Below are 24,169 nucleotides of genomic sequence, written 5' to 3' on the forward strand. Positions count from 1 at the left end.
TGAATCCTCACTGTTTTTTCTGTGTTCCCCCTGGTGCAGTCTTCTTCCCAAACTGGTTTCTCACTGCGACACCACAGGGAAGACCCTGTGAAGCAGAAGGTTTGACCTAAGTTGAACAGTGGCCCTATGTAAGTGGCCTGTTTCCTTACCAAACTCAGAAGTGCAAATGTTTTCTGCTTTGTTTTTTAGACTGGGAACAAATACCATTAGGTCCTTGCAGTGTCACTTCTGACGTTTGACCTTTTAGCCTTGGCAAGCCTGCAGTTTGCCAGTCAAGGGAGAACCTCTAACACAACAGCTTGGCTGCACAGGATATGTTGCCAGCTGGCTTCATAGCAGGTTGCTGCAAACACTTAGCATTCCTCATTGCACAGACTCAAACTATTTCACCCTGGAATCTGCACCACCTTGCTATTCCAGCATGGACCAGCAATTGCCCCTGGGGAAGCAGTAACCTTCTAAATATACAGTTGTCAGAATCTTAACATTTTGTTACAGATCTGGGGGATTGGACAGTGACCCGTTATTTCTCTAAGAACATTTTAAGACATTGCTCTATAAATATACAGAATAATTCCAACAAATACTGTATAGGATATAACGGTCCAGCACAAAGGTTACTTTCAAGTTTTGTTTTCTAAGTCCTACCATTCATTCAATATGAGATCAGAGGTTTCAGCCTATGATAGTGTGAGATATACAATTTCTAAATATGAGCACATGATTAAACAAGTTCATTACTGAATATAGCAACCTACTGCCTTTAGCTGACTTGTTATAACTATAATGCGTATGACCCAAACCCTACTATAAAAAGCCTTTGTTTCAACCTCAGTGAATGTGCTCCAAGTTTGCAATAAGGCTGATTTTGAAGCACACACATACTCATTTACTGCCACTGAAGCAGGCAGTAGTTTGCCTGCACACTTCATCATCAAATTCTGACAGTCCAATAAAAAATACCCATGAGACACCATGATGAGATACATGCCCAAGAGTCAATGAATGGGACTGATATGGCCAGATGCAGCCAGGAGACCCTCTGGACAGAGAGGGAACATGTCCTTCTCCATGGCAGAACATCCCTTTTCCCAGACTCACTAAGGGCCCTCCCATTGCTCTGGACACACACACCAAAGTCAATGCACATCCTCCTCCAGCAACAATAAGGATGGATGAGTAATATTGCTCAGTGCTCTTCCATTGCCAGTCCCTCACAGTTGAAGGTGATGGTCCATTTCTTCCTACAAGAGTTGTATAGCTGTGTTACCTACTCCTGACCTTTATAAATGGCTTTTTTCTCCCATGCTAGCACAGGGATCCTTGGACTTTTCAACATTATATCCTAGCATAGACAGGGCAAGTGGATTTGTTTGGACTATCTTCTGAGCATAAAAACATGTCCTGATAATGCCATAATAATGAGGTCATTCATGAGCTCTGCAGTGCTGTTTCTTCTGAAGCCAAAACACCTCCAAAGCCATTAGTCCTTCTTACGTCAGACAATGGGAGTGCAATAATGAACATAATTGAAGAGTAATGCAATGCGACAAAGATTTGGAAAATTCAGATCTTAATTTATAGGCATTGCCTCCACGTGCCTGGATGTGCTCATAAAAAGAAATATTTTCATATGTTATCCATAGCTGGAAAAAGTACAAGAAATTACCAGAACTGAAAGCTTTTGAAGCAATAATACTTAACACCTATTGCAATGAAGTTGTTGGCTGGGACATAATATTGCATTCCCAGCATTTATGTTACCAGTCACTCTTGTTGAAAAATACTGACTGCTACTGTGAAGGATCTTTTTATTATTGTTGCTATTATTACAAAATAGTCCAGCAAAATAGAATTGCAAGACTGTGAACTGTCTGTCATATTTGAATCATTCTTTCACTATAGGTTGTTTTTTAGTAAAAGTTACTTGGATTTATTAAGAATGCCTTTAATGTGTTTTGCCTGAAGTGCTTATTACTGAGCAATACGCCTCACATAACCTCTTGCCATTAGGGCTTAGAATGCTGTGATTCGCTAGAATTCAACATTTTTAACTAACAACGTTCATTTTAGAAGTTAAATCTCTAAAAATAGTGACAGAAATGAGAGAGTAGACTTTGTACTAGAGGAAAGAAAAAAATATGTTTTGTTCATGGGGGGCTGCAAATATATTTTATTTCATGTTTTGCATCTTCGCTCTCTTTCCACAGTGAAATCAGACGAGTTGCAAACAATCAAGAAGGAATTAACCCAAATCAAAACAAAAATTGACTCCTTGCTAGGGAGACTGGAAAAGATTGAAAAGCAGCAAAAAGCTGAAGCAGGTAGGTGAAAACAATTTGTAGTCGAATTAAATTAGAACCTAGTTATCAGTCAAGCAGACTGAAAGCCTTCCAGAAATTTTGCTACATTATGGAGGCCTGAAGCAAGGTAAATTAACTCTCAGGTAGAACTATGGGAGTTTAAATCAATATTCTTCACAGAGCATGTAACATCATTTCAAGAACTGTTTTCTATGGTATAGTTGGGGGGGGGGGGGGGGGGAGATTCTTACTAGATGTTCTGGAAACAAAATATCACTAAAGAATTGACTAGACAGAATTAAGTTAGAGGTTGATGACCTTGGGGATGCTTCTGCTCTCTACATTAAGAATTATTAGATGGTCTATGTCAGGAATTATTGCCTGGGCAATAGGCAATAGTCACAATTTGCGGCAAGGGAAATTCCTGTTTGATATAAGGAAAAGAGATGCAACTAAGCGGTATGGCAGGTTGCCCAGAGAGACTGTAGCAGTGCCATCCTTGGAGACATCCAAAACTCATTGGGTCAAGGCCCCATGGACCTGGACCAAACTTTGAGTCTGGCCCTGCTTTGAAGAGGGGTCGGACTTGGAGAGTCCAGAGATCCCTTCTAACCTAAGCTATTGTGTGAAGCTGTGGCGTCTCTGGAAAACCAGACACATCTCTAGTTCAGCTTCTCTCTGGCTTGAAATGTTTGAGGCAAACCTTAGGAATGACAAAATCCAACACTGCTTTTTAATTTAATCAAGATCTTTTTTTCTATCATTGCAGTGATCATTTTGTTAGCTGAATGGTCTCACCTGGCAGCACTTTAAAACCATGCTGACAAGTTATAAGAGATATACAAGGTTGTATTTTCACAAGGGTATATGTTGAAAACAATCTCAATTCTTACCACTGTCTGTGGAATTTCTTGGCTATTTCATTATAAATCACATGGTATATCTCTGTACAGGAGCTGTGTACTAGCAAACTCATTTTGATGAGAGCCAGTGGGGTAATGGAAGCCTTATCTCATGAAAAATCTGAATGTTCCTTTTTTTTTTCTCTCCTCCATTCTCTGATGAAAACTTTTTATGTATTTGGTGTCAAATGTGTGAAAAAAATTCTGCCTCAGAATCCACAGCTGCCTGGGTGTCTGGGCACTCAGATTTATGCCCTTTTCCTAACTCAAATCAGTTACGTGAAGCTAAAAAGACCCAACAGAACACATAAAGACAGTTCCATCAAGACTATCTAAAACGTTGGTGGGAATTAGCAGTCAAGGTTCACGAACCTGACACAGGCAAAATAGATATTTAGATCTGGATCCCTCCTGTTCCCAAGTGCCTGCCCTATTTCCTGATCTATTGTGAGGGTATCTCTCTGAACCCAGAAGTTTCCTGCTATTCCAAAATAACTCTAATGAACATCTTCCTAGGGCAGATCACTACAGAAAAATATTTTGTGGTTAACAAATTAAAAAAAAAAAAAACAAACAAAAAACAAAAACCAGGCAACCAAAGCCAACTCTTAAAAATAGCTTACCTTTTATTTACAATCATTTTCTAAGTTGACAGACCAGGACCAATCCCTCAGCTGTTATAGTTTACCCCACAAAATGAGTTCACTGGTTTTTTTCAAGTCTAAGGTAAACCATTATTACAGAGTGTGATTATCTCTTTCAGGAGAACCATACACAATATGTATTCATTATATTCTATTTTGTACTTTATGTAAGTTAGATAAAAGTTGGTATAATCAGTGAAGATATAATTGCAAGGAACTCCATTGAATCACTTGTGTACTGAAATACTCTGAGATTGCACATCCCTGCTTCAGGGAACTTTTATATAAAATCCATTACTATGCAAAACAACCTCCATGTCATTGTACTTTGATATCCAATTTTCACTTCTGCTAAAGGACTGTAGTGAATTCATTTAAATAAAAGTCAGCTCAAAGAGGAAAACATTGATTTGTATTGAATCATACTGTTATGTCTTTTGAAGACAAGCAGTGAATAATATCCTCAGAGATTAAAAACTAGTTTCAAATTGTTGATATTTTAAAACATCAGGTGCAGAACCTATCCCCCTTTTTCTTTGCCTCTCATTGGAGAGTGTGAGGAGAAAAAACACCTCAGAGATACCAGTAAACCTGGATCCCCATTTAAGTCTCCTGAGCTGATAAAGAGGGTTATGCAGCCTAGGTGATTCATTTGCAGATGATCGCTTCCTCAGCTAAAAGATTTGTGTAAGATAAAGCTACATCAGTAGCTGAACTATTTCATTTATGATGTCAGAAGTTAGATGATGTTCCTCCTTTACGGTTTGGCAATATTATTTCCTACTTTCCTTTGCCAGAAGGCGTGGCCTCACTAAGACTGGGATCAGAGAGGATCTATGTCTCATTTACACAAAACAAAAATCAAACCATCATCTTGCCCTTCTGGTTTCTTAAGTTCACATCACTCTCATCAAGAATGTTCAATTATTAATCTTAAAAGTTATACATCTCGAGGAATGTGAAAGGTTAAACAGACAAGCTGGACAAGCTCAGTGCATACATTGGTTACTGCTCTACACCTGTGTGAAAACTCTCCTTACAGTGACAATTGATATTCTCTCTTTTACTATTATCAGCCCCTGACCACTCCAATAGGGGGAAATATAGATAAGAGGATTTCCTCTACATAAGGAAACTGCAGAAATAGCTCCTTTGCTTGTAAAAAACTGAATCAGGAAGCCAAGGATAAGAAGCTGTTCTGATGTGAAAAAATCGTTAGAGGAGACTGTTCTCCCTGTAATATCAGAGGCAGGTGCTGAAAGGTAGGATCTTAAGTTTAGCTTCTCAGAAGAGCCCAAAAGAGTTAGATGCTGAGCTGGTATTTTAGACTCCTCTGAGGAACCCAGTCTTTGTTCTCATTCAGACAATTAGGTGACCTAATTTTTTAGCAGCTGTATCCTAAAGGTTTCCCCATTTAAATATATTAAGTCCGTAATTCCAGGAACTGTTTTTGAAAGCCTTGACTAAAGTTGATTCAGTTGTCACTGCCACAGCTGGGTTAATCTCAGAAGGGGCTTGAGGCAGAAGGTGGTGGGGCAGGATTTAGCAGGCAAAGCTGATTCAATCCACATTTCCTTGAGTAGTAAGGCAAGTAACACAATGACTTACAACTAGCGTGGTTTTGTGTAGAGCACCTTACCAATAGATGATGAGGCTCCATGGGCTGAATCTTCTTCTAATATGCATAACAACAGTGCTGTTGAAGCAGTTAGATAAGATGACTTTTTATTCTTTAAGTCCAAGAATCTTTCTGAAGGAATTACATGACTAAGGGAGAAAAGCTTAATTGTTCTAGATCTTCAGTAAATGGATTTGAAAATGAGGGACTAGAGACTAACAAAGACTTGACAACGTGAAAGCAAGTTGCAAAATAAATATGCAGACATAGAAGGAAAAACAAATGTCTTGGTTTAAGACTATGATACAGAAAAGTACAAGCAGATTTGAATATTATATGCAGCTGGTAACAATTTATAGTAAAATGATAATATATTCACAGAGTTGAAAAATATAGAGCTTCACAGGCAATCTGCAGATTCATTGGCTGACCAACAAGACAAGTGATGCACTACTAGTGTTACAAAACAGTCAATATAACAAAGAAAGAAATGCTTTTGTTCTAGAAATTGGACCATTGATGGGTATTGTCACCCTCAGACTGAAAAGACATTGGTATTCCAGCTACATGCAACTAATTCTCTGGCCTGTATTCACTTTGAGTACATAAAGTTTTTCATTTAAACTCCTGGTGTACATAGGAATAAGACTGATCCCTCCAACCACTCTTCTGGCCAGTCTGCCTCTGTCATTCCTCCCTCAGTCCTCCTCTGGATTTCTGCTGGCTGGATGAAATTCCTCGGCGTATCCAGGAGTCTCACAATACATGATCACAACAATGCAGCTATCTGCAGCAAGCCAACCGTGACAGATCCTCTGGGCCTCCATGGAAATGGTCTTTCTTTTCATCACTTTGCAGAAATTATAGGAAGCCTATATTTGGGTAATTGGAGGGAGACATTCTCCGGTTACCTCAGCACATTATACCAACGGGGAGAAACTGTTACTTTACTCCATAAAAAATATGCTCAGTTGTCTAGAAGGATTTGTTCATTATCTGTATGGTTGTTGAGATATATTCACAGCAAATTTATGCAAATCCTTGTTCACTTATTGGCAATTAACAGCATTCCACTTCTTAGAGCATAGAGATTTATGTATTTCTCATTGCCTGCAGATTAATAAATATATAGCGACTACACCAACTGGATTCCCAAGGCAAAGCAAAGTCCAGAAAATCAAAAAGCTGGATCTACTGGTAAATCAAGCCTTCATCCACTGCATGGGATAGATGAGCGTTTATGGTTGATTTATGCATTAATTTTTGAAAACAAGGGTTTTGATCATATTTGCCTGGTAGATATTAACACACTGATTTTTACAAAGCTAGCACATGTGGAGATGGGAAGCTTAGTTTTTTTCCCCAGAGCACTTTTCTTTGCCACCAATAGGGAAGGTTACTGAATCTCTATAGAGTATCTTTTCCTTACAGAAGCTCAAAAGAAACAAATGGAAGACAATGCTGATTTGATTCAAGAGGAATGCATATCAGAGAATGCAGATAACTCTACAGAAGAGCCAATTGAAGGAGGGCCAGATGCAGATGGGGATGGAGAAGATATGACTGATGGGATAGAGGAGGATTTTGATGAGGATGGCAGCAATGAGCTGGTAAGGAATAATCATGCCATGTCTGTCTATACAGTTGCTACAAGTAACCACAGAGAAACAACAATCTGGGTTAACAAAATAAGCTCACAGCAGCACTGTGGTGTTCTGCAACTAGTGCCTAGTCCTTCTTCATACACTGTAGTATCATTTAAGCATAGGGCCCTCTGAGGATAAACAAGAAAAATATATTTTACTACACTTGGTGATTTTAGAAAGGAAATGTACTTCAAATTGATTTACATTTATTACATTTACTGAAATGTAGGTCAGAAAGGAAAACATGGTGTGGTTTGGTTTTGGCCAGGGCGAGGAGGGTGTTAACTGGAGCATTTCAAAATTAAATAAGATTCTAGAATAGACAACTTTCTCATTTGTAAACCTGTGGTCCCCCATAATCTTCAGTCCCTGTCTTCCATGTGTATTATCTTCTGTAGTCTGTGTTGGCAGCTACAGATTTTTTTGATGCAAGGACTTTTCCTTAAGATATGTTTGGCTAAGAAATGTTTGGGTTTTCAGCGTGAGCCTGCACATTTCATGAAATGCCCATCATGTTGTTAAACTTCTAAATTCTTCTAGAAAAACATATTAAAAAATATTTTGAAAGCCAGGTTCATACTTTTTTTGTTCATTCCTAATAAGAATTGATCAGTCACATTGTTTTAGACTCTATAATACTGTCCCTTTCTTCCCAGCTTTCATATACTTCTACTGTGAGCAGAAATCACTTCTGATGCTCAATGTCACTGTTCCTGCTTGTTTTTTAACACACATTTAATCAAGTGTACACTGTAAAAATCATTCAGTGAAGCCAACAGAAGTCAGTCAGCAATGTGCACAGCTGAACCAACACGAAGTCTGGAGTAACAGGGCATATGAATAACCAGTGTTTTGTACTGCTTACTGGAAATGCAATTTAAACCTACTGCTATTTTGAAGGTTTGTGTCCATTTAGCCAGCACAAGGCCCTTGTGAATTTATAGATCCTGAATAGCATTATGCCTAGGAGAAGCTACTACAACCTGAATCGCCTCATCTTTTAACACGTGATGTAGAATAGATGACATTATCACATTTTCTCAAAGGAACAGGTTCTCCTGTACAGATATGAGGGACGTCTGTAAGAAGTTGCCACTCTGAATTTGTAGCAAGTTGAAATTTTGTAATGAATAAATAGTTTTAAATATAATATCCCACCATGGCTAATACCTGTTTGGCTGAAGTGATATTAGTAATAAGGGTGACCTCAGTTTAACAAGAGTTGTAGGTTTTGCACTAATTAGGTGTCATACTCCCTACTGCAGACAACTAAATGGAGAAGTTAAAGTACAGTATATTAGCCTCTGATTGTTCAGTGCTGTCATTTCACCCTGTGGGTATGACGTATTTCGCATATATCTATACTATATAATGAAGCATGATGTAGAAGAGATTTTTCATCTAGCAAAGGCCTAAGCAGGAAACTTTCTAAAAAGCAAACAGCACAGGAAGACTTCATTAGCAGCGAAAGTCTGGAATCGGCACAGCAACATTTGCACACCGCTGCTTCCAAGTTAAAAAGCGTTTCCAAGATTTATGTTATGGAATTAGTTGAAGTGCAGTGTGTTGCAGACACAGCTCCAAAGACAGCTCAGAGGTCTGAGCCACACATCTAAGGCATGGTGGGGAACCAGCTCCGTTTTGAGCCCCTTGAGTGCCGGGAGGAGGTGGCTCACTGCCCGTGGAGAGTGATGCCCTCTGCCTTGTACCATAGCACTGATGAATTATATCCCCCCAGCCCCAACATGGTGGTAGCGAGGAAAGGGCAAGGAAGAGCACCTAATGCATCACCGCCGTCAGGTGCAGCCCGTCCCAATGCTAGGGCAGTGGAGCCCGTCAGCCTCATGCCTTCCACCTTCCCAAATGCTGGGACTCTCTAGTCGAGAAGCCAGCAGTATTGTAGACTTTAGAGCTCAGAACCAAGATTGCCACTGATGTAAAATCCTTGTGCTTTTCATCTGCCCTTGTCATTTTCCTCAAGCCTTGGAAGAGGCCACTTCACCTTACTTTTCCTCCCTGCTACTGTGGGATAATAACACTTTCTTTCTTTTGCAAAGCCTAGGGAGACCAGCGAATGAAAAACTGCTATGGATGGGATAAAGGATTGCACTACAAAGGGTTACTTCAAAGAAATTTCAGGCAATGGGTGTTTCCCATGGAAAGGCAATTATAAATTGTACTGTACATCTTTCCTCCACAGTTTTTACCCAAATACTCAGCAGTATTGGCCAGTAATGTTATAACATGAAGCTGGTAGTTTATGATGCATCTTGTAATTCAGCCTGGTTTTCACTATACTTATATATATTTATGTAGATATAATGGCCAATTCCTATAAGTTTTAATTTCTACTCCAATCACTGATAGCTGTGTAACTGGAAAGTCAATAAGAATGCTATCAAATATATAGTGAATATGCCAGTAGGAATACTTGGGATTTCAGTTTGCTTCTACCCGTTCTGTGCCCTGCTATCTGCCATTACCCTCTGTTTTGTGAAAAGTAAACTAGATAGATAGATAATCTTGTTATAAAACAGGAAGTCCTAACAGATGTTGTTCTCCTGTTTCATAAAAACTAAGTTATTTAGGAAAAAGAGCTGACTAAATAGCAAATGTGTCATTCTGGAATGGAGCAAGTTACAACTCATTTGAGGAAAAAAAAAAGGTTTTTTAAGCATGAAAAGTGTTAACTGTGAAACAATTAGGACAAACTTGTCATGTGTAAAAACATAACCTTGGACTCAGAATAAAAAATACACCTCCAAAGGGCATTTTCTAATGAAATCTATAATCTTTTCACAATATAAAGCTAAAGGGATTTAGGATGATGATGAAAAAATTCTTTTCTTTTATCACTAAGAGCAGCAGAGCAAATAGAAAAACATTTGAAATGGGCATAGCTAATCTTCTGAAGCCAGTTCAGCACCAAAAATTGGTTGTGAGTCTACTAGTCTGAAGAATATTATTAGGGGGCGAGAGGAACATGACTTAAATTTAGATCTTAACCTTTTTTGCAGTTCTTCATACTTACCTGTAAATCTCCCACCAAGCCATCTGCCAATAAACTGCCACAGGACTGTTGAACACAATACTGTTGTCTCTTTTTTTCCCCCGTGACCATCCCTAAGGCTGTTAGTAAAGGAAAGTGTTCAATAAGGACAGATTCACTGCCAAAGTCCAGATACTGCCAGAATGGAGCCTCTGAATCTGTGTATGTGGATCTTCATCTTTGGACTAGAGGACTCAAAACTATATATCTTTTTCTTTATACCTAATTCTTACTTGTAAAGGAAGTGACTATGCAGGATGCATGCTGTGGGTTTAGGTGGTAGGATCAGTTCTCTAAATTCACACACTGCCTATTCGGGGGAACAGGTTACTGCACATTAACTGAGTGATGGCAGCTATCCTCATGCCTGCTTTCAGCCTAGACCAACTGTAAAGAAATGTAAAGTAGTTTAGCCTGCAGTCTGAGTTAAGTCAGGCATGGATTTAAGGAGGCTTTAGCCTCTTCATTTGCCTGCCTGGCTGCACACACAAAACCACATCACATTCAAAAGCTGCACACCTTCTTCATCCACCATTTAGATCAGGATGTTGTTCATTCCTGCATTGTCATCTTCTATGGACTAAAGACGCACCCACAAACAGTTGTTACGGCTCAGCTGAAGTGTGAAAAAGTTTTACGCTGCAATAACTTGATTGCCCATCTAAACTCTAATTCAAGACATGCTGCATTTGAAGTATCTGCTGCAGTCATCAAACATCACCTCTTGGGAAAGTTTCTTTTGTACCAACTGTTTGCCCACGAACACCTCTCAGTAAGTGTCTCCAGTGCTGCAGACACTCCAGCTCAAGGATCTTTTTAGAACAATCCCCAAAGACTTTTGCTGCATTGACATACTGAAGAGTTCTTTAAATGGTGATTTCAGATATATGGTCTAGATATATGTACGGATATGTCAAATAGCTGACTTCAAGTTGCTCAGTGAAGAGTGTCATACACTTCTTACCCACCTCCTCTTACACAGTGGTCTTCCACTCCCTCTTGTACAAGGGCATGCAATAATATATTGTAGCTATATATATATATATATGTAAAATAATCACTAACTTGGAATGTAGCTCCTGAGTTACTCAACTCATGTCATGTAACTGACCTTCAGAGGTAGCTGGAGTGGATGAAAACTTCAGGTCTGTTTGCTTTGCTCCCTTTAGATACAAAACCAAGTAGCTGGTTATCCCAGATTTTACTGGACCCATGAGTCAGGCTTTCCATCCACTCCTCGCATTGAACAGTTTCTAGTTGCAGTGAATTAAAAATCTTTGTGTTCCTTCCTAGTGCAAACGCATCCACTCTTATTGCTTTTAATCTAACTGACCCTCAACAACGCTGTGAAGAAAGCAACACACCTATGCAGCTTCCCATCTTGCCTTACAGAAAACAAGCTCCTATGAAGAAAATTCTTTATGTTTACTAAATTCACCTCACATACAAATCACAAACCGGCCACAAATCATCAGAACACATCAGTGGTATCAAGAAGTTTTCAGGTGCCTGCCATGGCTTTAAATTGTAAGGAGTGGGAAGGAAAGCCAATAACCTCCTCTTATTCCTGTGGCTGCACAGAGGAGAGCAGAAAGCCACCTCTGCAGCACAGTCAAACATGGGTTTTGATATTTGAGAAGCAGCTTGGCCTCAGCACCTCTTAAACAATCCCCTTCTTACCAGAAGTAGCATTAGCAGTGTGTGGTGCGGCTGAATGCAGGAAACGCATTTCTTTATTAGCATGCATGGTGGTTTCCTTACTCTGCTGATTTAGCGGCTGGACAACTCAGTGCAGGCCCAGAGCATTTCATATAACTTCTCTGAACTTGTTTCAAATGGCACTAATCGATCATTGAGGAAGCACTGGCTCAAAATGAACTATAACTTATCTTCGCAATCCCCTTGTAAATAACAAAGGTGGCATCCAATTAATTGGCTGAAAGCCTGAAGTATTGTAGATTTGGAAAAAAAAAATCACTTTTGGCTAATGCTTAATAAAATACCAACAAACTAATTAATTGGAATGAGTTACACACAAGCACTCATATCTATATTACATTGCCTGAGAAGAATAGTTTCTATCAAACTGTCAGCCTTTCATAATAAGTAACTATAATAATAATAGCACGGCGGTGGTTCAGTAGTTAAGCATTCAGTAGAGCAAACTGTTTTCTGGTAGAGCATGTGATCCTAATGATTTCAAACACAATAGATTTATGGTGTCATAACTCAGATCAGACTCTGGTTAGTGCTTGGCTGGAATTTGAAGGATATGTTCATAGTCACAGCATTGTGATTTTACGCTGGTGTAGCTACGCTAAAAATAATGAAGCCACACAAGCATTGGATGGGACTTTCACAATAATGAGTCACCTTTAATGAGATGTCTTGAGAGGCATTTTTATTAAATTATATCAGAAACTAAAGGTAGAGAGACTGTGCAAGGCCCAGTTCTGGTTACAATGTAGATTTACAGCAGTTATTTCAACAACAATTATAGTTCCCTTTCTATTAAGTATATTTCAGTTACAGTTACCTCTCAAGGATATTTCATTTCTTACTCTTGTTCTTTTCTTCACCTTTGCACTGCATGGTTTCAGGCTATCGGATTTGTTTCTAACGTCTCATAGACAACCATGTTTCAAACATAGAGAAACTGCCACAGACAAAAAAACTCAGGATAATCCTCTTGTTGTACTGAGTTTGATTATGCAAAAGTAAAAACATTATGATATAATAATAGCTATATTTCTTGTGGGAACTGATGCAAATACCATTTAAATCAATGGAACCAACTAGTACTTTGGCTAAAGCTCTCCAAAAACATTTCCCTCTTGTCACAAATGAGTGATTTAGATCATTGAAAGGACCACTGTCCAGCAAAAGTGGGTTTAATATGATGTTATAGAAGTACGACTTAAGAAAGTTTGATGGCAAGATTCACACTATTAATGTATGGTGCAATCATTTGAACAATGATTCAAAACTACCAAGACACAAATCAAAGTTACTAAGGCACAAATCAAAGTTGCCATACTACAAGGTTATGTGTGATATCGGTTGCTTACCAAAGATCTGCCCTTGGCAACAGATCTCTGCCTCGAGGAGCAACCTTGAGAGGAGTCCCAGCTCAAGAGGATATCACTGCCGTGCAGCCAGGCTGCTTAGCAGGGAGAGCTCAAGGAAGGCTCACTGAGGCTGTCGTATTTATGGAATAAAGTGGCTGGCTTGTAGTCAAATTACATGCGATAGAAAAGGTATGCATGAGACTCCTTGCACCCACAATCTTCTTTGTTCCTGGATAAATGAGTCTTCAGAAAGCCACCTGCTATTCATGTGTTAATCGCATGATCGGTGTTCCAGGCTCATATGCATCGATGCTTACTGTGTTACTTTGCTCCTTTGTGGGTTTTCAGAGAACAGACTGAAACTAGAGGAGTTCTTGGCTGCTACAGCTCAGGACTTGACCTCCTTTGGAGCCTGAACCAAACTACTGCTTGTTTGGTTAAGGGGTTGAGTGCATCCATCATACCTCTCCTATAAGTAGTTTAAGGGAAATCAAAGTAATTTAATAGCAAATCTGTATGAAACAACAAAACTTTCCTTATTTTCATTATTTTGCATGAGCACTCAACAATGAAAATACTCAGCAGAGAGAAGAATAAGATCTAAAGAAAAGGAATAAAAATTTGTCCAATGCATTTCATGTACTTTAAGCCCAATTTTGCATATCTAAAATAGCAAAATTGATCAAATATGTGACTATATGATAGGACTGATAGTACTTAATTTATTATTGTAATCAAACTGGATTTTTCATTGCCCTTTTAGATACTTTTTGTTTCTCTCAATAGCATCAGGGCAGACCAGACTGACTCTTCTATTATCAACAGAATTAGGCTGATTAGGCATGTCAAAAAGATCAATAGCTACTGTGACAATTTGCAGCTTGCTGATTGCACTTATACAGGAAAAAAAAGGATAAAACTTCTAATGAATGGTAATGGCTGAAGCAACATTGTGCCAGAAATCTTATTTACATTACTTTAAATATCATTGAGACCAAGCAAAATTTAGTCTTTTTGATGCACTGAACATTTTGGACTTCATTGAAGTCTTGCTTTCAGTATCAGGGGAAACATGAAGCTCTTCATTCCTAAGATAAATGAATAGGTAAAAGATTGTGTTCACTTGATAAATATCAGTGCAAGATGTTTGTACTTGAGCAAGCTAAGAAAGTCATTAGGGCCAGCATACCCGACAGATACTAATGTGTTGTACCTTCCAATGCTGCAGTAAATCTAATAACCTGTGACTGAAAAAATGGAGAAAGTAATAAAAGTGTGTCATGAAATCAAAAATTGTAAGAAACTTCCTGACATGCCCTTTTGTTATATTTAATATATGCAATAGCACAGTAGACGTGTTTGTTGTTCACACGCTGTTGTATGAGTCATTAGAAAGGCCTTGCTACCAGGTCCTCCTCCCCATTTTTCCTGGCAGTCAATTTCTCAGAGGAAGGCTTCCTAAGCAGTCTTCAGGGTTTTAACCAGGTTACTCCTGACTGACTACATCATATTTTTCTAATTGTTATTTACATCCTATCCCCTACATATCACATGAGAACCTGCAGAAAATGCAAGCACTGTTATAATGCACTTTGTTTCTCTCTTTCTACTAGACTTCCCTGCCTGTAATTGCATATTTGTAAAATGAATAAGCAAAATAATTTCCTCACCTTTCACATCTACTCCTTTGAATCTGCTCTATGTTATTTTGTCCACAATTAAAAAAAAACCCAACCCAAAACCATAAAACTTTTAAAACATTTATAATGTAAATAATTAATTTGCAGCCATTAGAATCTTAGAGTTGATGCAAAAGAGCTTGAAAAGAATGGTTTTTTCATCTGTTATTGGGTTCCATTCACAGCTTTGACACTGAGCCAATGTGGTGGGCAATGTGTCTCAGCAGATCGAATGTGCATGTAGACTCAGCCCCTCTTTTTGAGGTTAGACCAATAGGTGCCTTTGGCCTTACAGCCAACATGTGGGAAAGGAGCATTCCCAAAAACATGGTTTAAACTTATAAAAATTATATGCTTTCCAGTCAAGAAAGTTGCAAATTTTATTGTTGCCCATTGAACAACATCAAATATACTCTTCAATGAATCTGTTTTATGTTGCACCCTGCCATCAGTCTTGACCTGCCTGAAGTTTCAGTCACCATTTAACTTTCTACATTTTCTGCTAAGAATTATTAGCATGGACTCTCTCTTTGAGGTCTGTATGCAAGGCAATTCTGTACAGGTCCCTTTCAGACCCAGCAGGGCGAACATGAATAAACCCTGCCAGCAAGTTCCAGCAAAATGCCCAGGCACATATAGCAAGTGCAGAAAAAGTTGTGTGTCGTCTTCTCCTACCCCCAGCTAATCACACTGAGCACAGAAGGACCACCTGTGTTCAGCAGTTTAAATGGGGTACCTCCTTTCTGAGATAATAAATGGGTATAAACAGAGGAAATTATCTAAGTTCTTTGTGTCAAGCTCATGCACTGCCTTCCTGTGGACCTGTGTTTTGAAAGGGTAACTTGTGTGCTTTCTCTGTTTTGGGGGGAATGGGGACTCTGCTGTTTGTTGACCCACTGTCAGTAGATTCATCATTATTTAGTATTCATTATTCATTTTTTCTGCTGATTTCATTTTGGTTTGGGTTTTGGGGGTTTGGGTTTTTTTATTTTTAGTCAGGACTATGTGCTTATCTTAAGATTTTAGGTAAGAATAAGATAGTCATGGTGCTTGGTGTTTTTGAGACATCAAAATATTTAATTTTAAGGTCTCAGCTTCAACTGTCAAAAAGAACTGTTGTGCCTCCAATTAAAAAAAAAAAAAAAAAAAGAAAGAAACAAAAAAAAAAAAAAAAAAACAACAAACCACCAACCTGTGAATTGATTCAAAGGCAAATAATGAATAATGCTGTCAGATCAGGCAAAAATTCTCTCTGACAAAATACTTGCCTGAATGAGATTAATTCATCTCTGATACAATGTAATTGACCTTAATATTCAGTATAAGTGGCCTGGTTATATATATTCTATCTAAGTAAATCAGAATTAGCTCCACAAATTTTGCTAGCCTAAAATTTATAAGCATAGAGTCAACCTCTGAGTGCAGTACAGAAACAAGGACAGCCAAATACTTCCCACCCAGAAGCAAACCTAGATCCCTTTTCAGGGGAGGGTAATGGTGGCTTATAAAAAGATCACAAGCTTTTTGCTGTAACTTATGGCTGGTAAAGAAACATCAGATTTAATTGAAGTAACTCAACACTTTAAATATAAAGACTGATTTCAGTTTCCACCCCTGAATATTTTTGCCAATGTAATTTTCACTAATTATGGTAGAGTTGCTCTTCTTTTACCTCCCCATATTTTGGTTGACTCCAGTAGACTTTGGATGACTTGTAGAAGGTGCTGGGTTGGGTTTGGTTCACCCATTGTTTGCAACGACCATTCCCCAGTCCTGTGTAGGGAGAACAGCCATCAGAATAGTAACCTAGTGTAGATATCAAAGCAGCAGTACGAGGTACAGTGGGAAAGTGGTGTGAGAACAGGAAGGGGACACTGGTGTTTTCTAGGCTCTCACTGGGACACTGAAATCATCTGCAATAACTCAGGCCAGCCATTGGGTCTGTGTTTGGCTATGGATTTGAACCTATCAGCTTAATCCTCAAATACTTAGATTTAACTGAAATTGAGGAATTGCCATGCATCACACATTTTTCTTAGCATGTCAGTCTTTGAGAGTAAATAGCTTTGGTTCCCCTAAAAACCAGTCATTTCACAGGCTTTATCAGTATGCTTGAGCCTCAAGAATGCTGAATGAAAAACTCTCAGAGGAAACATTTTTCTGCTGAAAGTCTTCATGCAAGTAGAGGGGTAAACACTGAAAAGCCAAAAGGTTGTTATTTTTCCATATAAAAAGACACAAATTTTAAACATTTTTATTTTTTCAATACAAATTGCAGAGCCACTGCAGTTAGTGACCCAATTATTCCAAAAGGTCTCCGTTTTTGAGAAAATATAAAAGTGTTACTAAGAAGATTTTCTGCATGATTAATATCAAAACATGAAAGGCAGATTGAATTTATCTGTACATAGGCATTTACAGACCTCAGAAAAGGGAAGTTATTTAGCAAGTGATAGAACTGTAATTGCCATTTCAACAAAAAAGCAATCAGTGAGGAATAAAACAAGCTCAGTCTGCCAAAATGAAGATTTGGAAGTTAATCAAATGCCATCTTAGCCAGCCTGTTATGCTGATATGTGTATCTGAAGTTTCCAAATTGTTGTTGCTATTGATTTCTAAAAGTACACTACAGTTTTATAATGTCTTTCAAAATGAGTAAGTTGTGTTCCAGCCCCAATAAATAAAGAATCAAAAGGCTAAATTCTTCTCTGCTTCCCCTTTGCAGGGTTATACTAATCCCTTCTCAGCTATTAGGTGATTCTGCACCATTTGCAGACCACAATGTAACCTCAAGTCCACCATTTCGCTTTGTAATTTTTCTTTTTAAAGGAATGTCTCTTGAAATCCTCATAAAAGAGAAATATTATGGACTACTATGAACTTTGCATTCAAATAAGTATTACGCAGGAAAATGCCGAGCAAAACCTGTTTAAAATAGGACCAACTTTTATTGTCATTTCCATCTGGATCACATTCCCAAATCAAGTCTTTCACAGGTAGCAGTCTTTTGCAGGCTACATCCTGTATGTTTAACTGACTGTCTTAATTCAGTACACTATTGTCACTATCTAAGTATCCATTGTGCATCAATGTTAGTCTCATCCCTCTCCTCCTTCCTTCCTATGGTTTCCTCTGAGCTTTCCCAGTATCTCTGTCATCTCATGCTAAATGATTCCAGCTGCTTCCTCCAGCAAGCTCTCCTACCCATTCCTTCTCTATTAATTTGCTTTTTACCTTGCTCCACCTGGTCTTTATGTTGAGTAAAACTTCTGCCTCGAAGTAACTGAAAAATCTCCTGTTGATTAGATAGGACATTCCTGATCTCATTACCATCATTGCATACAATTTCTTTTTCCTGCATGGGTGCACTTTGGTTTTTGATACCTATCTAAACTCTAATTTGGAAATACTGGGAAAGTTTAGCAGGTGTTTTCTGTGTAATTAGTTTAAGGTAATTCTCCTAGTAAGCTCATACTTTCATGTATTTTAAAAACATACTACTTAAAGTGTAGGCATAGTGAGTGGCCTCAGGGTGCAAGTTTTAGTAGTTCCTTTATACATTTAGCTGTGTGTTCAAACCTGCACCCTTGGCATTGGTAGGACATAAACTGTTGCCTTCAGCATTAATACTAACTGGACCACCACCTCACACTGGGGAATTCCTACTCCTCACAATGAGCAGAGGTTAATTCAGTAGGAATTTTATTCTACAACTTTTTGACAGATCCTGCATCCTAAAACCATCTCCTTTGTAGCATTCAGAATGATAAAGGACGATCCTTACCATGGATCCTGCTAGGACTCAGCTAGGCTTGCTTCTCATGGAACAGGCCCAATCCCAAGAAGCAAAAAACACCCAGAGGTCTCCAATGAGAGTCATACCTCTGGGAATTCACTATGAACATCCAATCATATTCAGCATTAAAGGAGAGTGGGACATTTTCCCCTTTGCTGTATTTGGCACTGGATCCCAAGAAGGTGTGTAGCTGCTGTCAAGATACACTGTTACAAGCTGAGGGAATTCTGTGGACAGCATCAGTGAGGCCTTACTGCATTTGGTTTGGCTTTGTTAGCCAAGAGTGAATACGAAATGGAGTGTTGGCGGTGGGAGCACAGCTTCACCGTGGGGAAGCCTTGTGAGTGCGTTCTGGGTGATGGCTTCAGGGCAACAAGCTCTGCAAAAGCACCACCTTCCCATCTTCCCACTTCTTCCATGTTCTCCTGCTCCTGTAGCCCACCCCATACTCTGCAGAAGGTCCAATGCCTCCAGCTTCAGATCCTTCCCACCATCACCAGAAACTATACTACTAGTTCCTGAGTCTTCTCCTACTGCTATAAAGGACCTCGTAGAGGAAGATTTTGCTGCAAAAAGCAGTCGAGTAGGAGGAAAACCCACAGAGTAAAGTGAGGGGTCAGGTCCACTTTTTCCCCTCCCCCTCCTTGCTGCTCTCATAACCCCTCTCAACAAGGTCTCAAATTATCATGGTGACTCTAATCCCAAAATTGTTCTTTCAGCCTCACACCTGACCATCATCTCAACTGCAGCATGTCCTCACTGGCACTCTCCAAATATGAGATCCTGTCTCCACCAGTACACCCAACAGTATTCATCACAAATCTGCCCACACAGGACTCTAAGAAAGAAAAGTTATGTTGGTCTAGGAGAAAAATCAGTATTTGATAGGGCTATCTCATTTTTCCTGCTGATTTTTATCAGGCAAACAAGTGAAACAGAGCATTTCAATACAAAGGAGGTAGAAGTTTGTTTTTGCTGAATAAAACAGACATTCTTACATGTACTCACATAAGTACTAACACTTCAAAGCAATTAAACTGTTCACTGAACAGAAAAATGATTCTGTAGTGTTTTCAGCAATTCAAGTATGATTGACAGAGTACAAAAGATAATTATTAGGTTTCATCATTTGAAGAAAGGTTTAAAGAAGGTGCAGCTGCTTCCTTTAATTATTCTTTATTAATATTTACCAAACTGTACAATTCTTCCTATTTGTTATATGCAGTGAATATTCTATCACTAGCTCATTATAAAAAGTTTTGCTTTAGTGCCATAATTTTGTCTGTCATGTTTTACAAGCATTACAAATGACAGCAGCAAACCCATAATACACAGACACATTCACATTCCACTGCTAACACCTACTGAACTCAGCATTTACATTTCGTAAGGGGGCATTATACTAAATCACCTATATAACTGTGTTACTTAATCAGAGATTTCATGCTTTAAATCAAGGGACAAAGCACAAGGTGTATCTCAAATGAACACAGCTGTGAAGTCAATGTGATAGCTAATACAAATTCAAGGTTCCTTGGTAAGCCCTGTTCATTGCTTATGGTTTTCCATTCGTGATGATGAATGCTGTGTAAAAGCTAATAGAAGCACATGGTACCTTACAAACATAAATTACTGGGTTTTGCACTCAGTGAGCTGCCTGCTTAAGGGAAAAAAGGATATCGTTTTGAGTTAGACGCAGCAAATAATCAGAATGGCAATTTGCACTACTACTTTCTGTAATGCATCCTGATTTTTCTCATTTTAGGGAAATATCTGGATCAATAATGGCTAACCAAGATTTGGGGTTTTTTTTTAAAAAAAGACTCTTCTGCAAACAGATTGTTTTTCACCTCCTTGCCTGTCCAGAAACTACATTTCATAATCAGAAGAAATTATTAGAGATGAAACAGAGTATGCCAACCTAGAGGACATAAGAGCAGCATCTGTGGACTTGGATTCAGTATTCTCAGTTGTACAGAAAACAGTGTAGGAGTGAGCATCAGATGCAATCAAAGCAATCGCGCTACAGTTGCAGTTTGAGGTAGTGCAAGTATGAGGGCCAGTGTTGTGAGTGAAAGGACAGTGCAGCAGCTGCATTTTAATGGGGCTTATAGTTGTTTTGCAGAAATTGATGCATGGCAGTCCCATAACCCACTGGCAAAGCCTAGTCAGACACCAGCAGCAACCTGGGAAGGTGTCAGGCATCAAGTCTCCTACTCATCAGGAGCCTGACAGAGGTAGAAATGCAATTTTACCTGAAACCAAGCAGTGGTCAGAATTAGCTTCAGATGCCTCCCTTACAGTTATTAAATTCACAAGTCTGGTCCTGAGAATGGTTTGTCTGGCAAGGAAAAAGAGGCAGGAAAGCAAGAGGAAGGATGTTTGAGGCTTTGGGTTTCAAGCTCATGTGTATAAGTGCATCATCATCTCTCCATCCAGTGTTTAGCTGCATTTTCTCAGAATTTCTAAGATTAATGTTATCATGAAAGCTATTCAAAGCAATAGATTGTTTAAAACCAGATGCATTTTGTCAGATGAACATCTTGCGTATACTTGTTGGATGCTCTTATTGCTTATAATTATTGTGGGGTAAACCATACGGTAAATTCTGTAACATCCATGTTCTGTGGGAGTTTTATCTAAACGTTTTCTTAATGTACTACAAGGGAGGATGTTAATTGTGTACATCCTTTGTGTCATTTAGTCGTGGTGCATTCCTAATACTCCTTCCCAAGAATATATGCTGAATTTACACTCTCAGATAGTAAGATTTATTCCTGTACATCTAGGTCTGGAAGATGAGCATGATAAAGAAACTCCAGCACTTTTTCCCATAAACCCTGTGAGAAAGAAACTAGGTATTTATGGGGAAGAAGAAATAAAGCCCTATTGTTTACCCTTTTTCAGAACTGTAAGGAAGAACAATTAAACCAGACCAGGAAAGCGGCTGAGTTCTGTTTGGATCTAGCTAGCAGAGATAAAAAAATCATACCTCCCACAGACAAATAAAGTCTACCTGAACAAGTTTAGAAAAGTGAGCAGCATCGCCCCTGCCACAGAAGTGGTGGCCACGATTACAGCTTCCAGCTGCATGGGGAGGCTGGGGAGAGGGGGTGGCTCACCTGATTCTAAAAGAATGGTGCCTGCAGCTCTTTAGCATATATTGAGTTTACCTTCTCATAAAAGGCTTTTAGGAGAAATACAGAGTGCAAACTACTCCTATTGTGTCGTGCTTGTTGACTACAAAGCACAGACCTTAGAGAAAATAGTCCCCTGGCAGGTGATCTGATGGCCAGGCCCTTCCACAAAAAATGCCCTTTAGATGCAGGGCATTCTTAAAGTTCTACAGATGTAAAGAGTGGAATTATCTAGGCTCTGAAGGGAGGTAATTGATAAAACCATTAAACTTCTAAAAGACAAGATGGAAAACTCTCTAGATTTTTACTGAATTTTATCTGATTTACTCCATCATTTTTAGTGATTATAGTTTGGGGCCCATTAAGTAGAATTGCACTTTCATTTAGTGAGGTGTTTAATGTTGGCTTTCCAATGTTATATACATTGTAATAATGTAAAGTTAAAATTAATTGAATCTAGTATAATTTGAGTCTGGCCCAAATGCTAGAAGGATCATACTGGGACTATAATAACAGTAGCAATAGCATTTCTGGAAGACTGAAATACATTGTTATGCCTAAGAAGACTGTTTCCAATAGCTCATGCTCAAAAAGCCATCCAGATAGGGAAAAAAACAGCAGAAATAATTTCAGGTGGAAAATGAACCAATAAATATTCCATAACCTATCTCCAGCTTTTTTCAGAGATTATGATGGCAATTAGGACAGAATATACTATTTCTTTGATATTGTCTATGGCTGCCAAGACTATATGCTCAGTTGGGTTATTCAATTCTTAAAATGCATTATGTTCAAATCACGCATTCTAAAGTGGGTTTCTGTTAGAACTACATCAAATGAAAGCCATATTGCTGGCTTAAATGTAATTCAGTTCATCCTTGTTGTGTCGGGATGTTTTTTTATATATATAACGGGAAGAAAATGAAAAGATTAAAAAAAACATTAGTCATCATGAGGTTTTTTAATATCATCAGCACTACCATAAAGCCAGCTGATAAATTGCACACTATTCAGAAGAAAGAAATAGAATAAAATTAGTAGTGCATTACACTAGATTAATCATAGCCTTGGGTTACTGTCATTCTATGGAAAATAAAAGCTTGACTATTTCAGATTTTAAAGTTTCTTCTCAGCCTTTAAGATTATTTGCCTTAAGAGACAAATTACAAGCCCATGTACTGAAGGAAGAACACAAGATTTTGGACTAGTGGGGTTGGTAAATTTTTATCATTGTTTCTAAACAACAGCAAAGCAGCATTGATGACTTGGATCCAGATGGTTAGCAGTAATGATTCATAATAGTAGCCTAATGAAGCTTTTTAGTGCTGGTGACAGGTAAATGCTTGAAAGGTTTATGGCAGGGAAAAAGCTTCAATAAATAACTTGAAAATCTGTCTCTCTTCTTACTTGCATAATTGTTGCTTTTTATAATGACATAATGGAACAGCAAAGCATAGGTGAAGAAAAGGCTAGCAAAGAAGAACTCTTTCTGGAGCTAATAGCATGTACAGTGGGGTTTGGATTTTTTTTTACTTCTTGTAAGATCAATAGCTACTTTACAACCATTAGGCCTCTCTCAGACTTAACGGGAAAATTTAAAAATCTTTTTCATATAGTTAAGTCTGTCCAGGGATCAGGAGCTAAAAATAGGGGAGATGAAGACTTTTCCCTAAGCAAGTACAGAATAATAGTCTCAGGATATTTTAACTGAAAGAAGAAAGTTCTGGGATCTCTCACATAAGCTTTTTTCCCTAATCCTGGTTACCTGTGAAGAGTACAACCAGAAATCTGGTGCTCCCTTTGCAACAAGGGGGAATCTGATGGCTGAGGGCTTCAAAGGGCAGGAGGCCAGTCCTGCAGAAACTCTGATGTTTCTGATAAAACCTTTTTCACTGGAAATCCCGGTTTTCAATAAATGGAAATTTTAACAGAAATTGTCCCTTTTCTTCTGGGGAAGAAAAAGGCAGACTTAAAACTCACTGAGAGAGGGGGAAATTGGCTGAAAAGAACATCTGGACATTTTTCGGGTTTTGATCAGAAGTGCACCAGGTTATGCCAGCTGTTTTCAGTCTCAGTTATAGACAATATTACAACAACAACAACAAAAATGTGAAGAAGAAATTGTCTGAAAGATATTTTTCCTATCAAAAGTAAAAAAACCCTTAGGTTGAAAATTTCACTTAAAAAAAGAAACCATCTACTTCTGTCAACATTTTCTACTGTCAGTTTTCCAAACAGATGTGACTGGGAAAGTGTTGTCAGTTTTTCTGAGGGTAGGTGGAGCTGGTATATCTTATGCTCCCCTGAGGCATCACTGAACGCTTAGT

General features: G+C 38.6%; 1 protein-coding gene across 5 annotated transcripts in view; it reads left to right on the top strand.

Moving 5' to 3' along the window:
• The window catches only part of RALYL (RALY RNA binding protein like), a 403,949-nt gene that overhangs the window by 374,936 nt on the left and 4,844 nt on the right, over positions 1-24,169 (top strand). For all 5 annotated transcript variants that reach the window (XM_049823314.1, XM_049823321.1, XM_049823286.1 and 2 more), the window contains 2 exons: positions 2,211-2,324; positions 6,899-7,077. In XM_049823314.1, coding sequence (XP_049679271.1) covers positions 2,211-2,324; positions 6,899-7,077 — 293 coding nt within the window. The remainder of the gene's footprint in view (positions 1-2,210; positions 2,325-6,898; positions 7,078-24,169) is intronic.

The sequence above is a fragment of the Accipiter gentilis genome, chromosome 2 (assembly GCF_929443795.1).
Source record: "Accipiter gentilis chromosome 2, bAccGen1.1, whole genome shotgun sequence".
Classification (NCBI taxonomy): Eukaryota; Metazoa; Chordata; class Aves; order Accipitriformes; family Accipitridae; genus Astur; species Astur gentilis.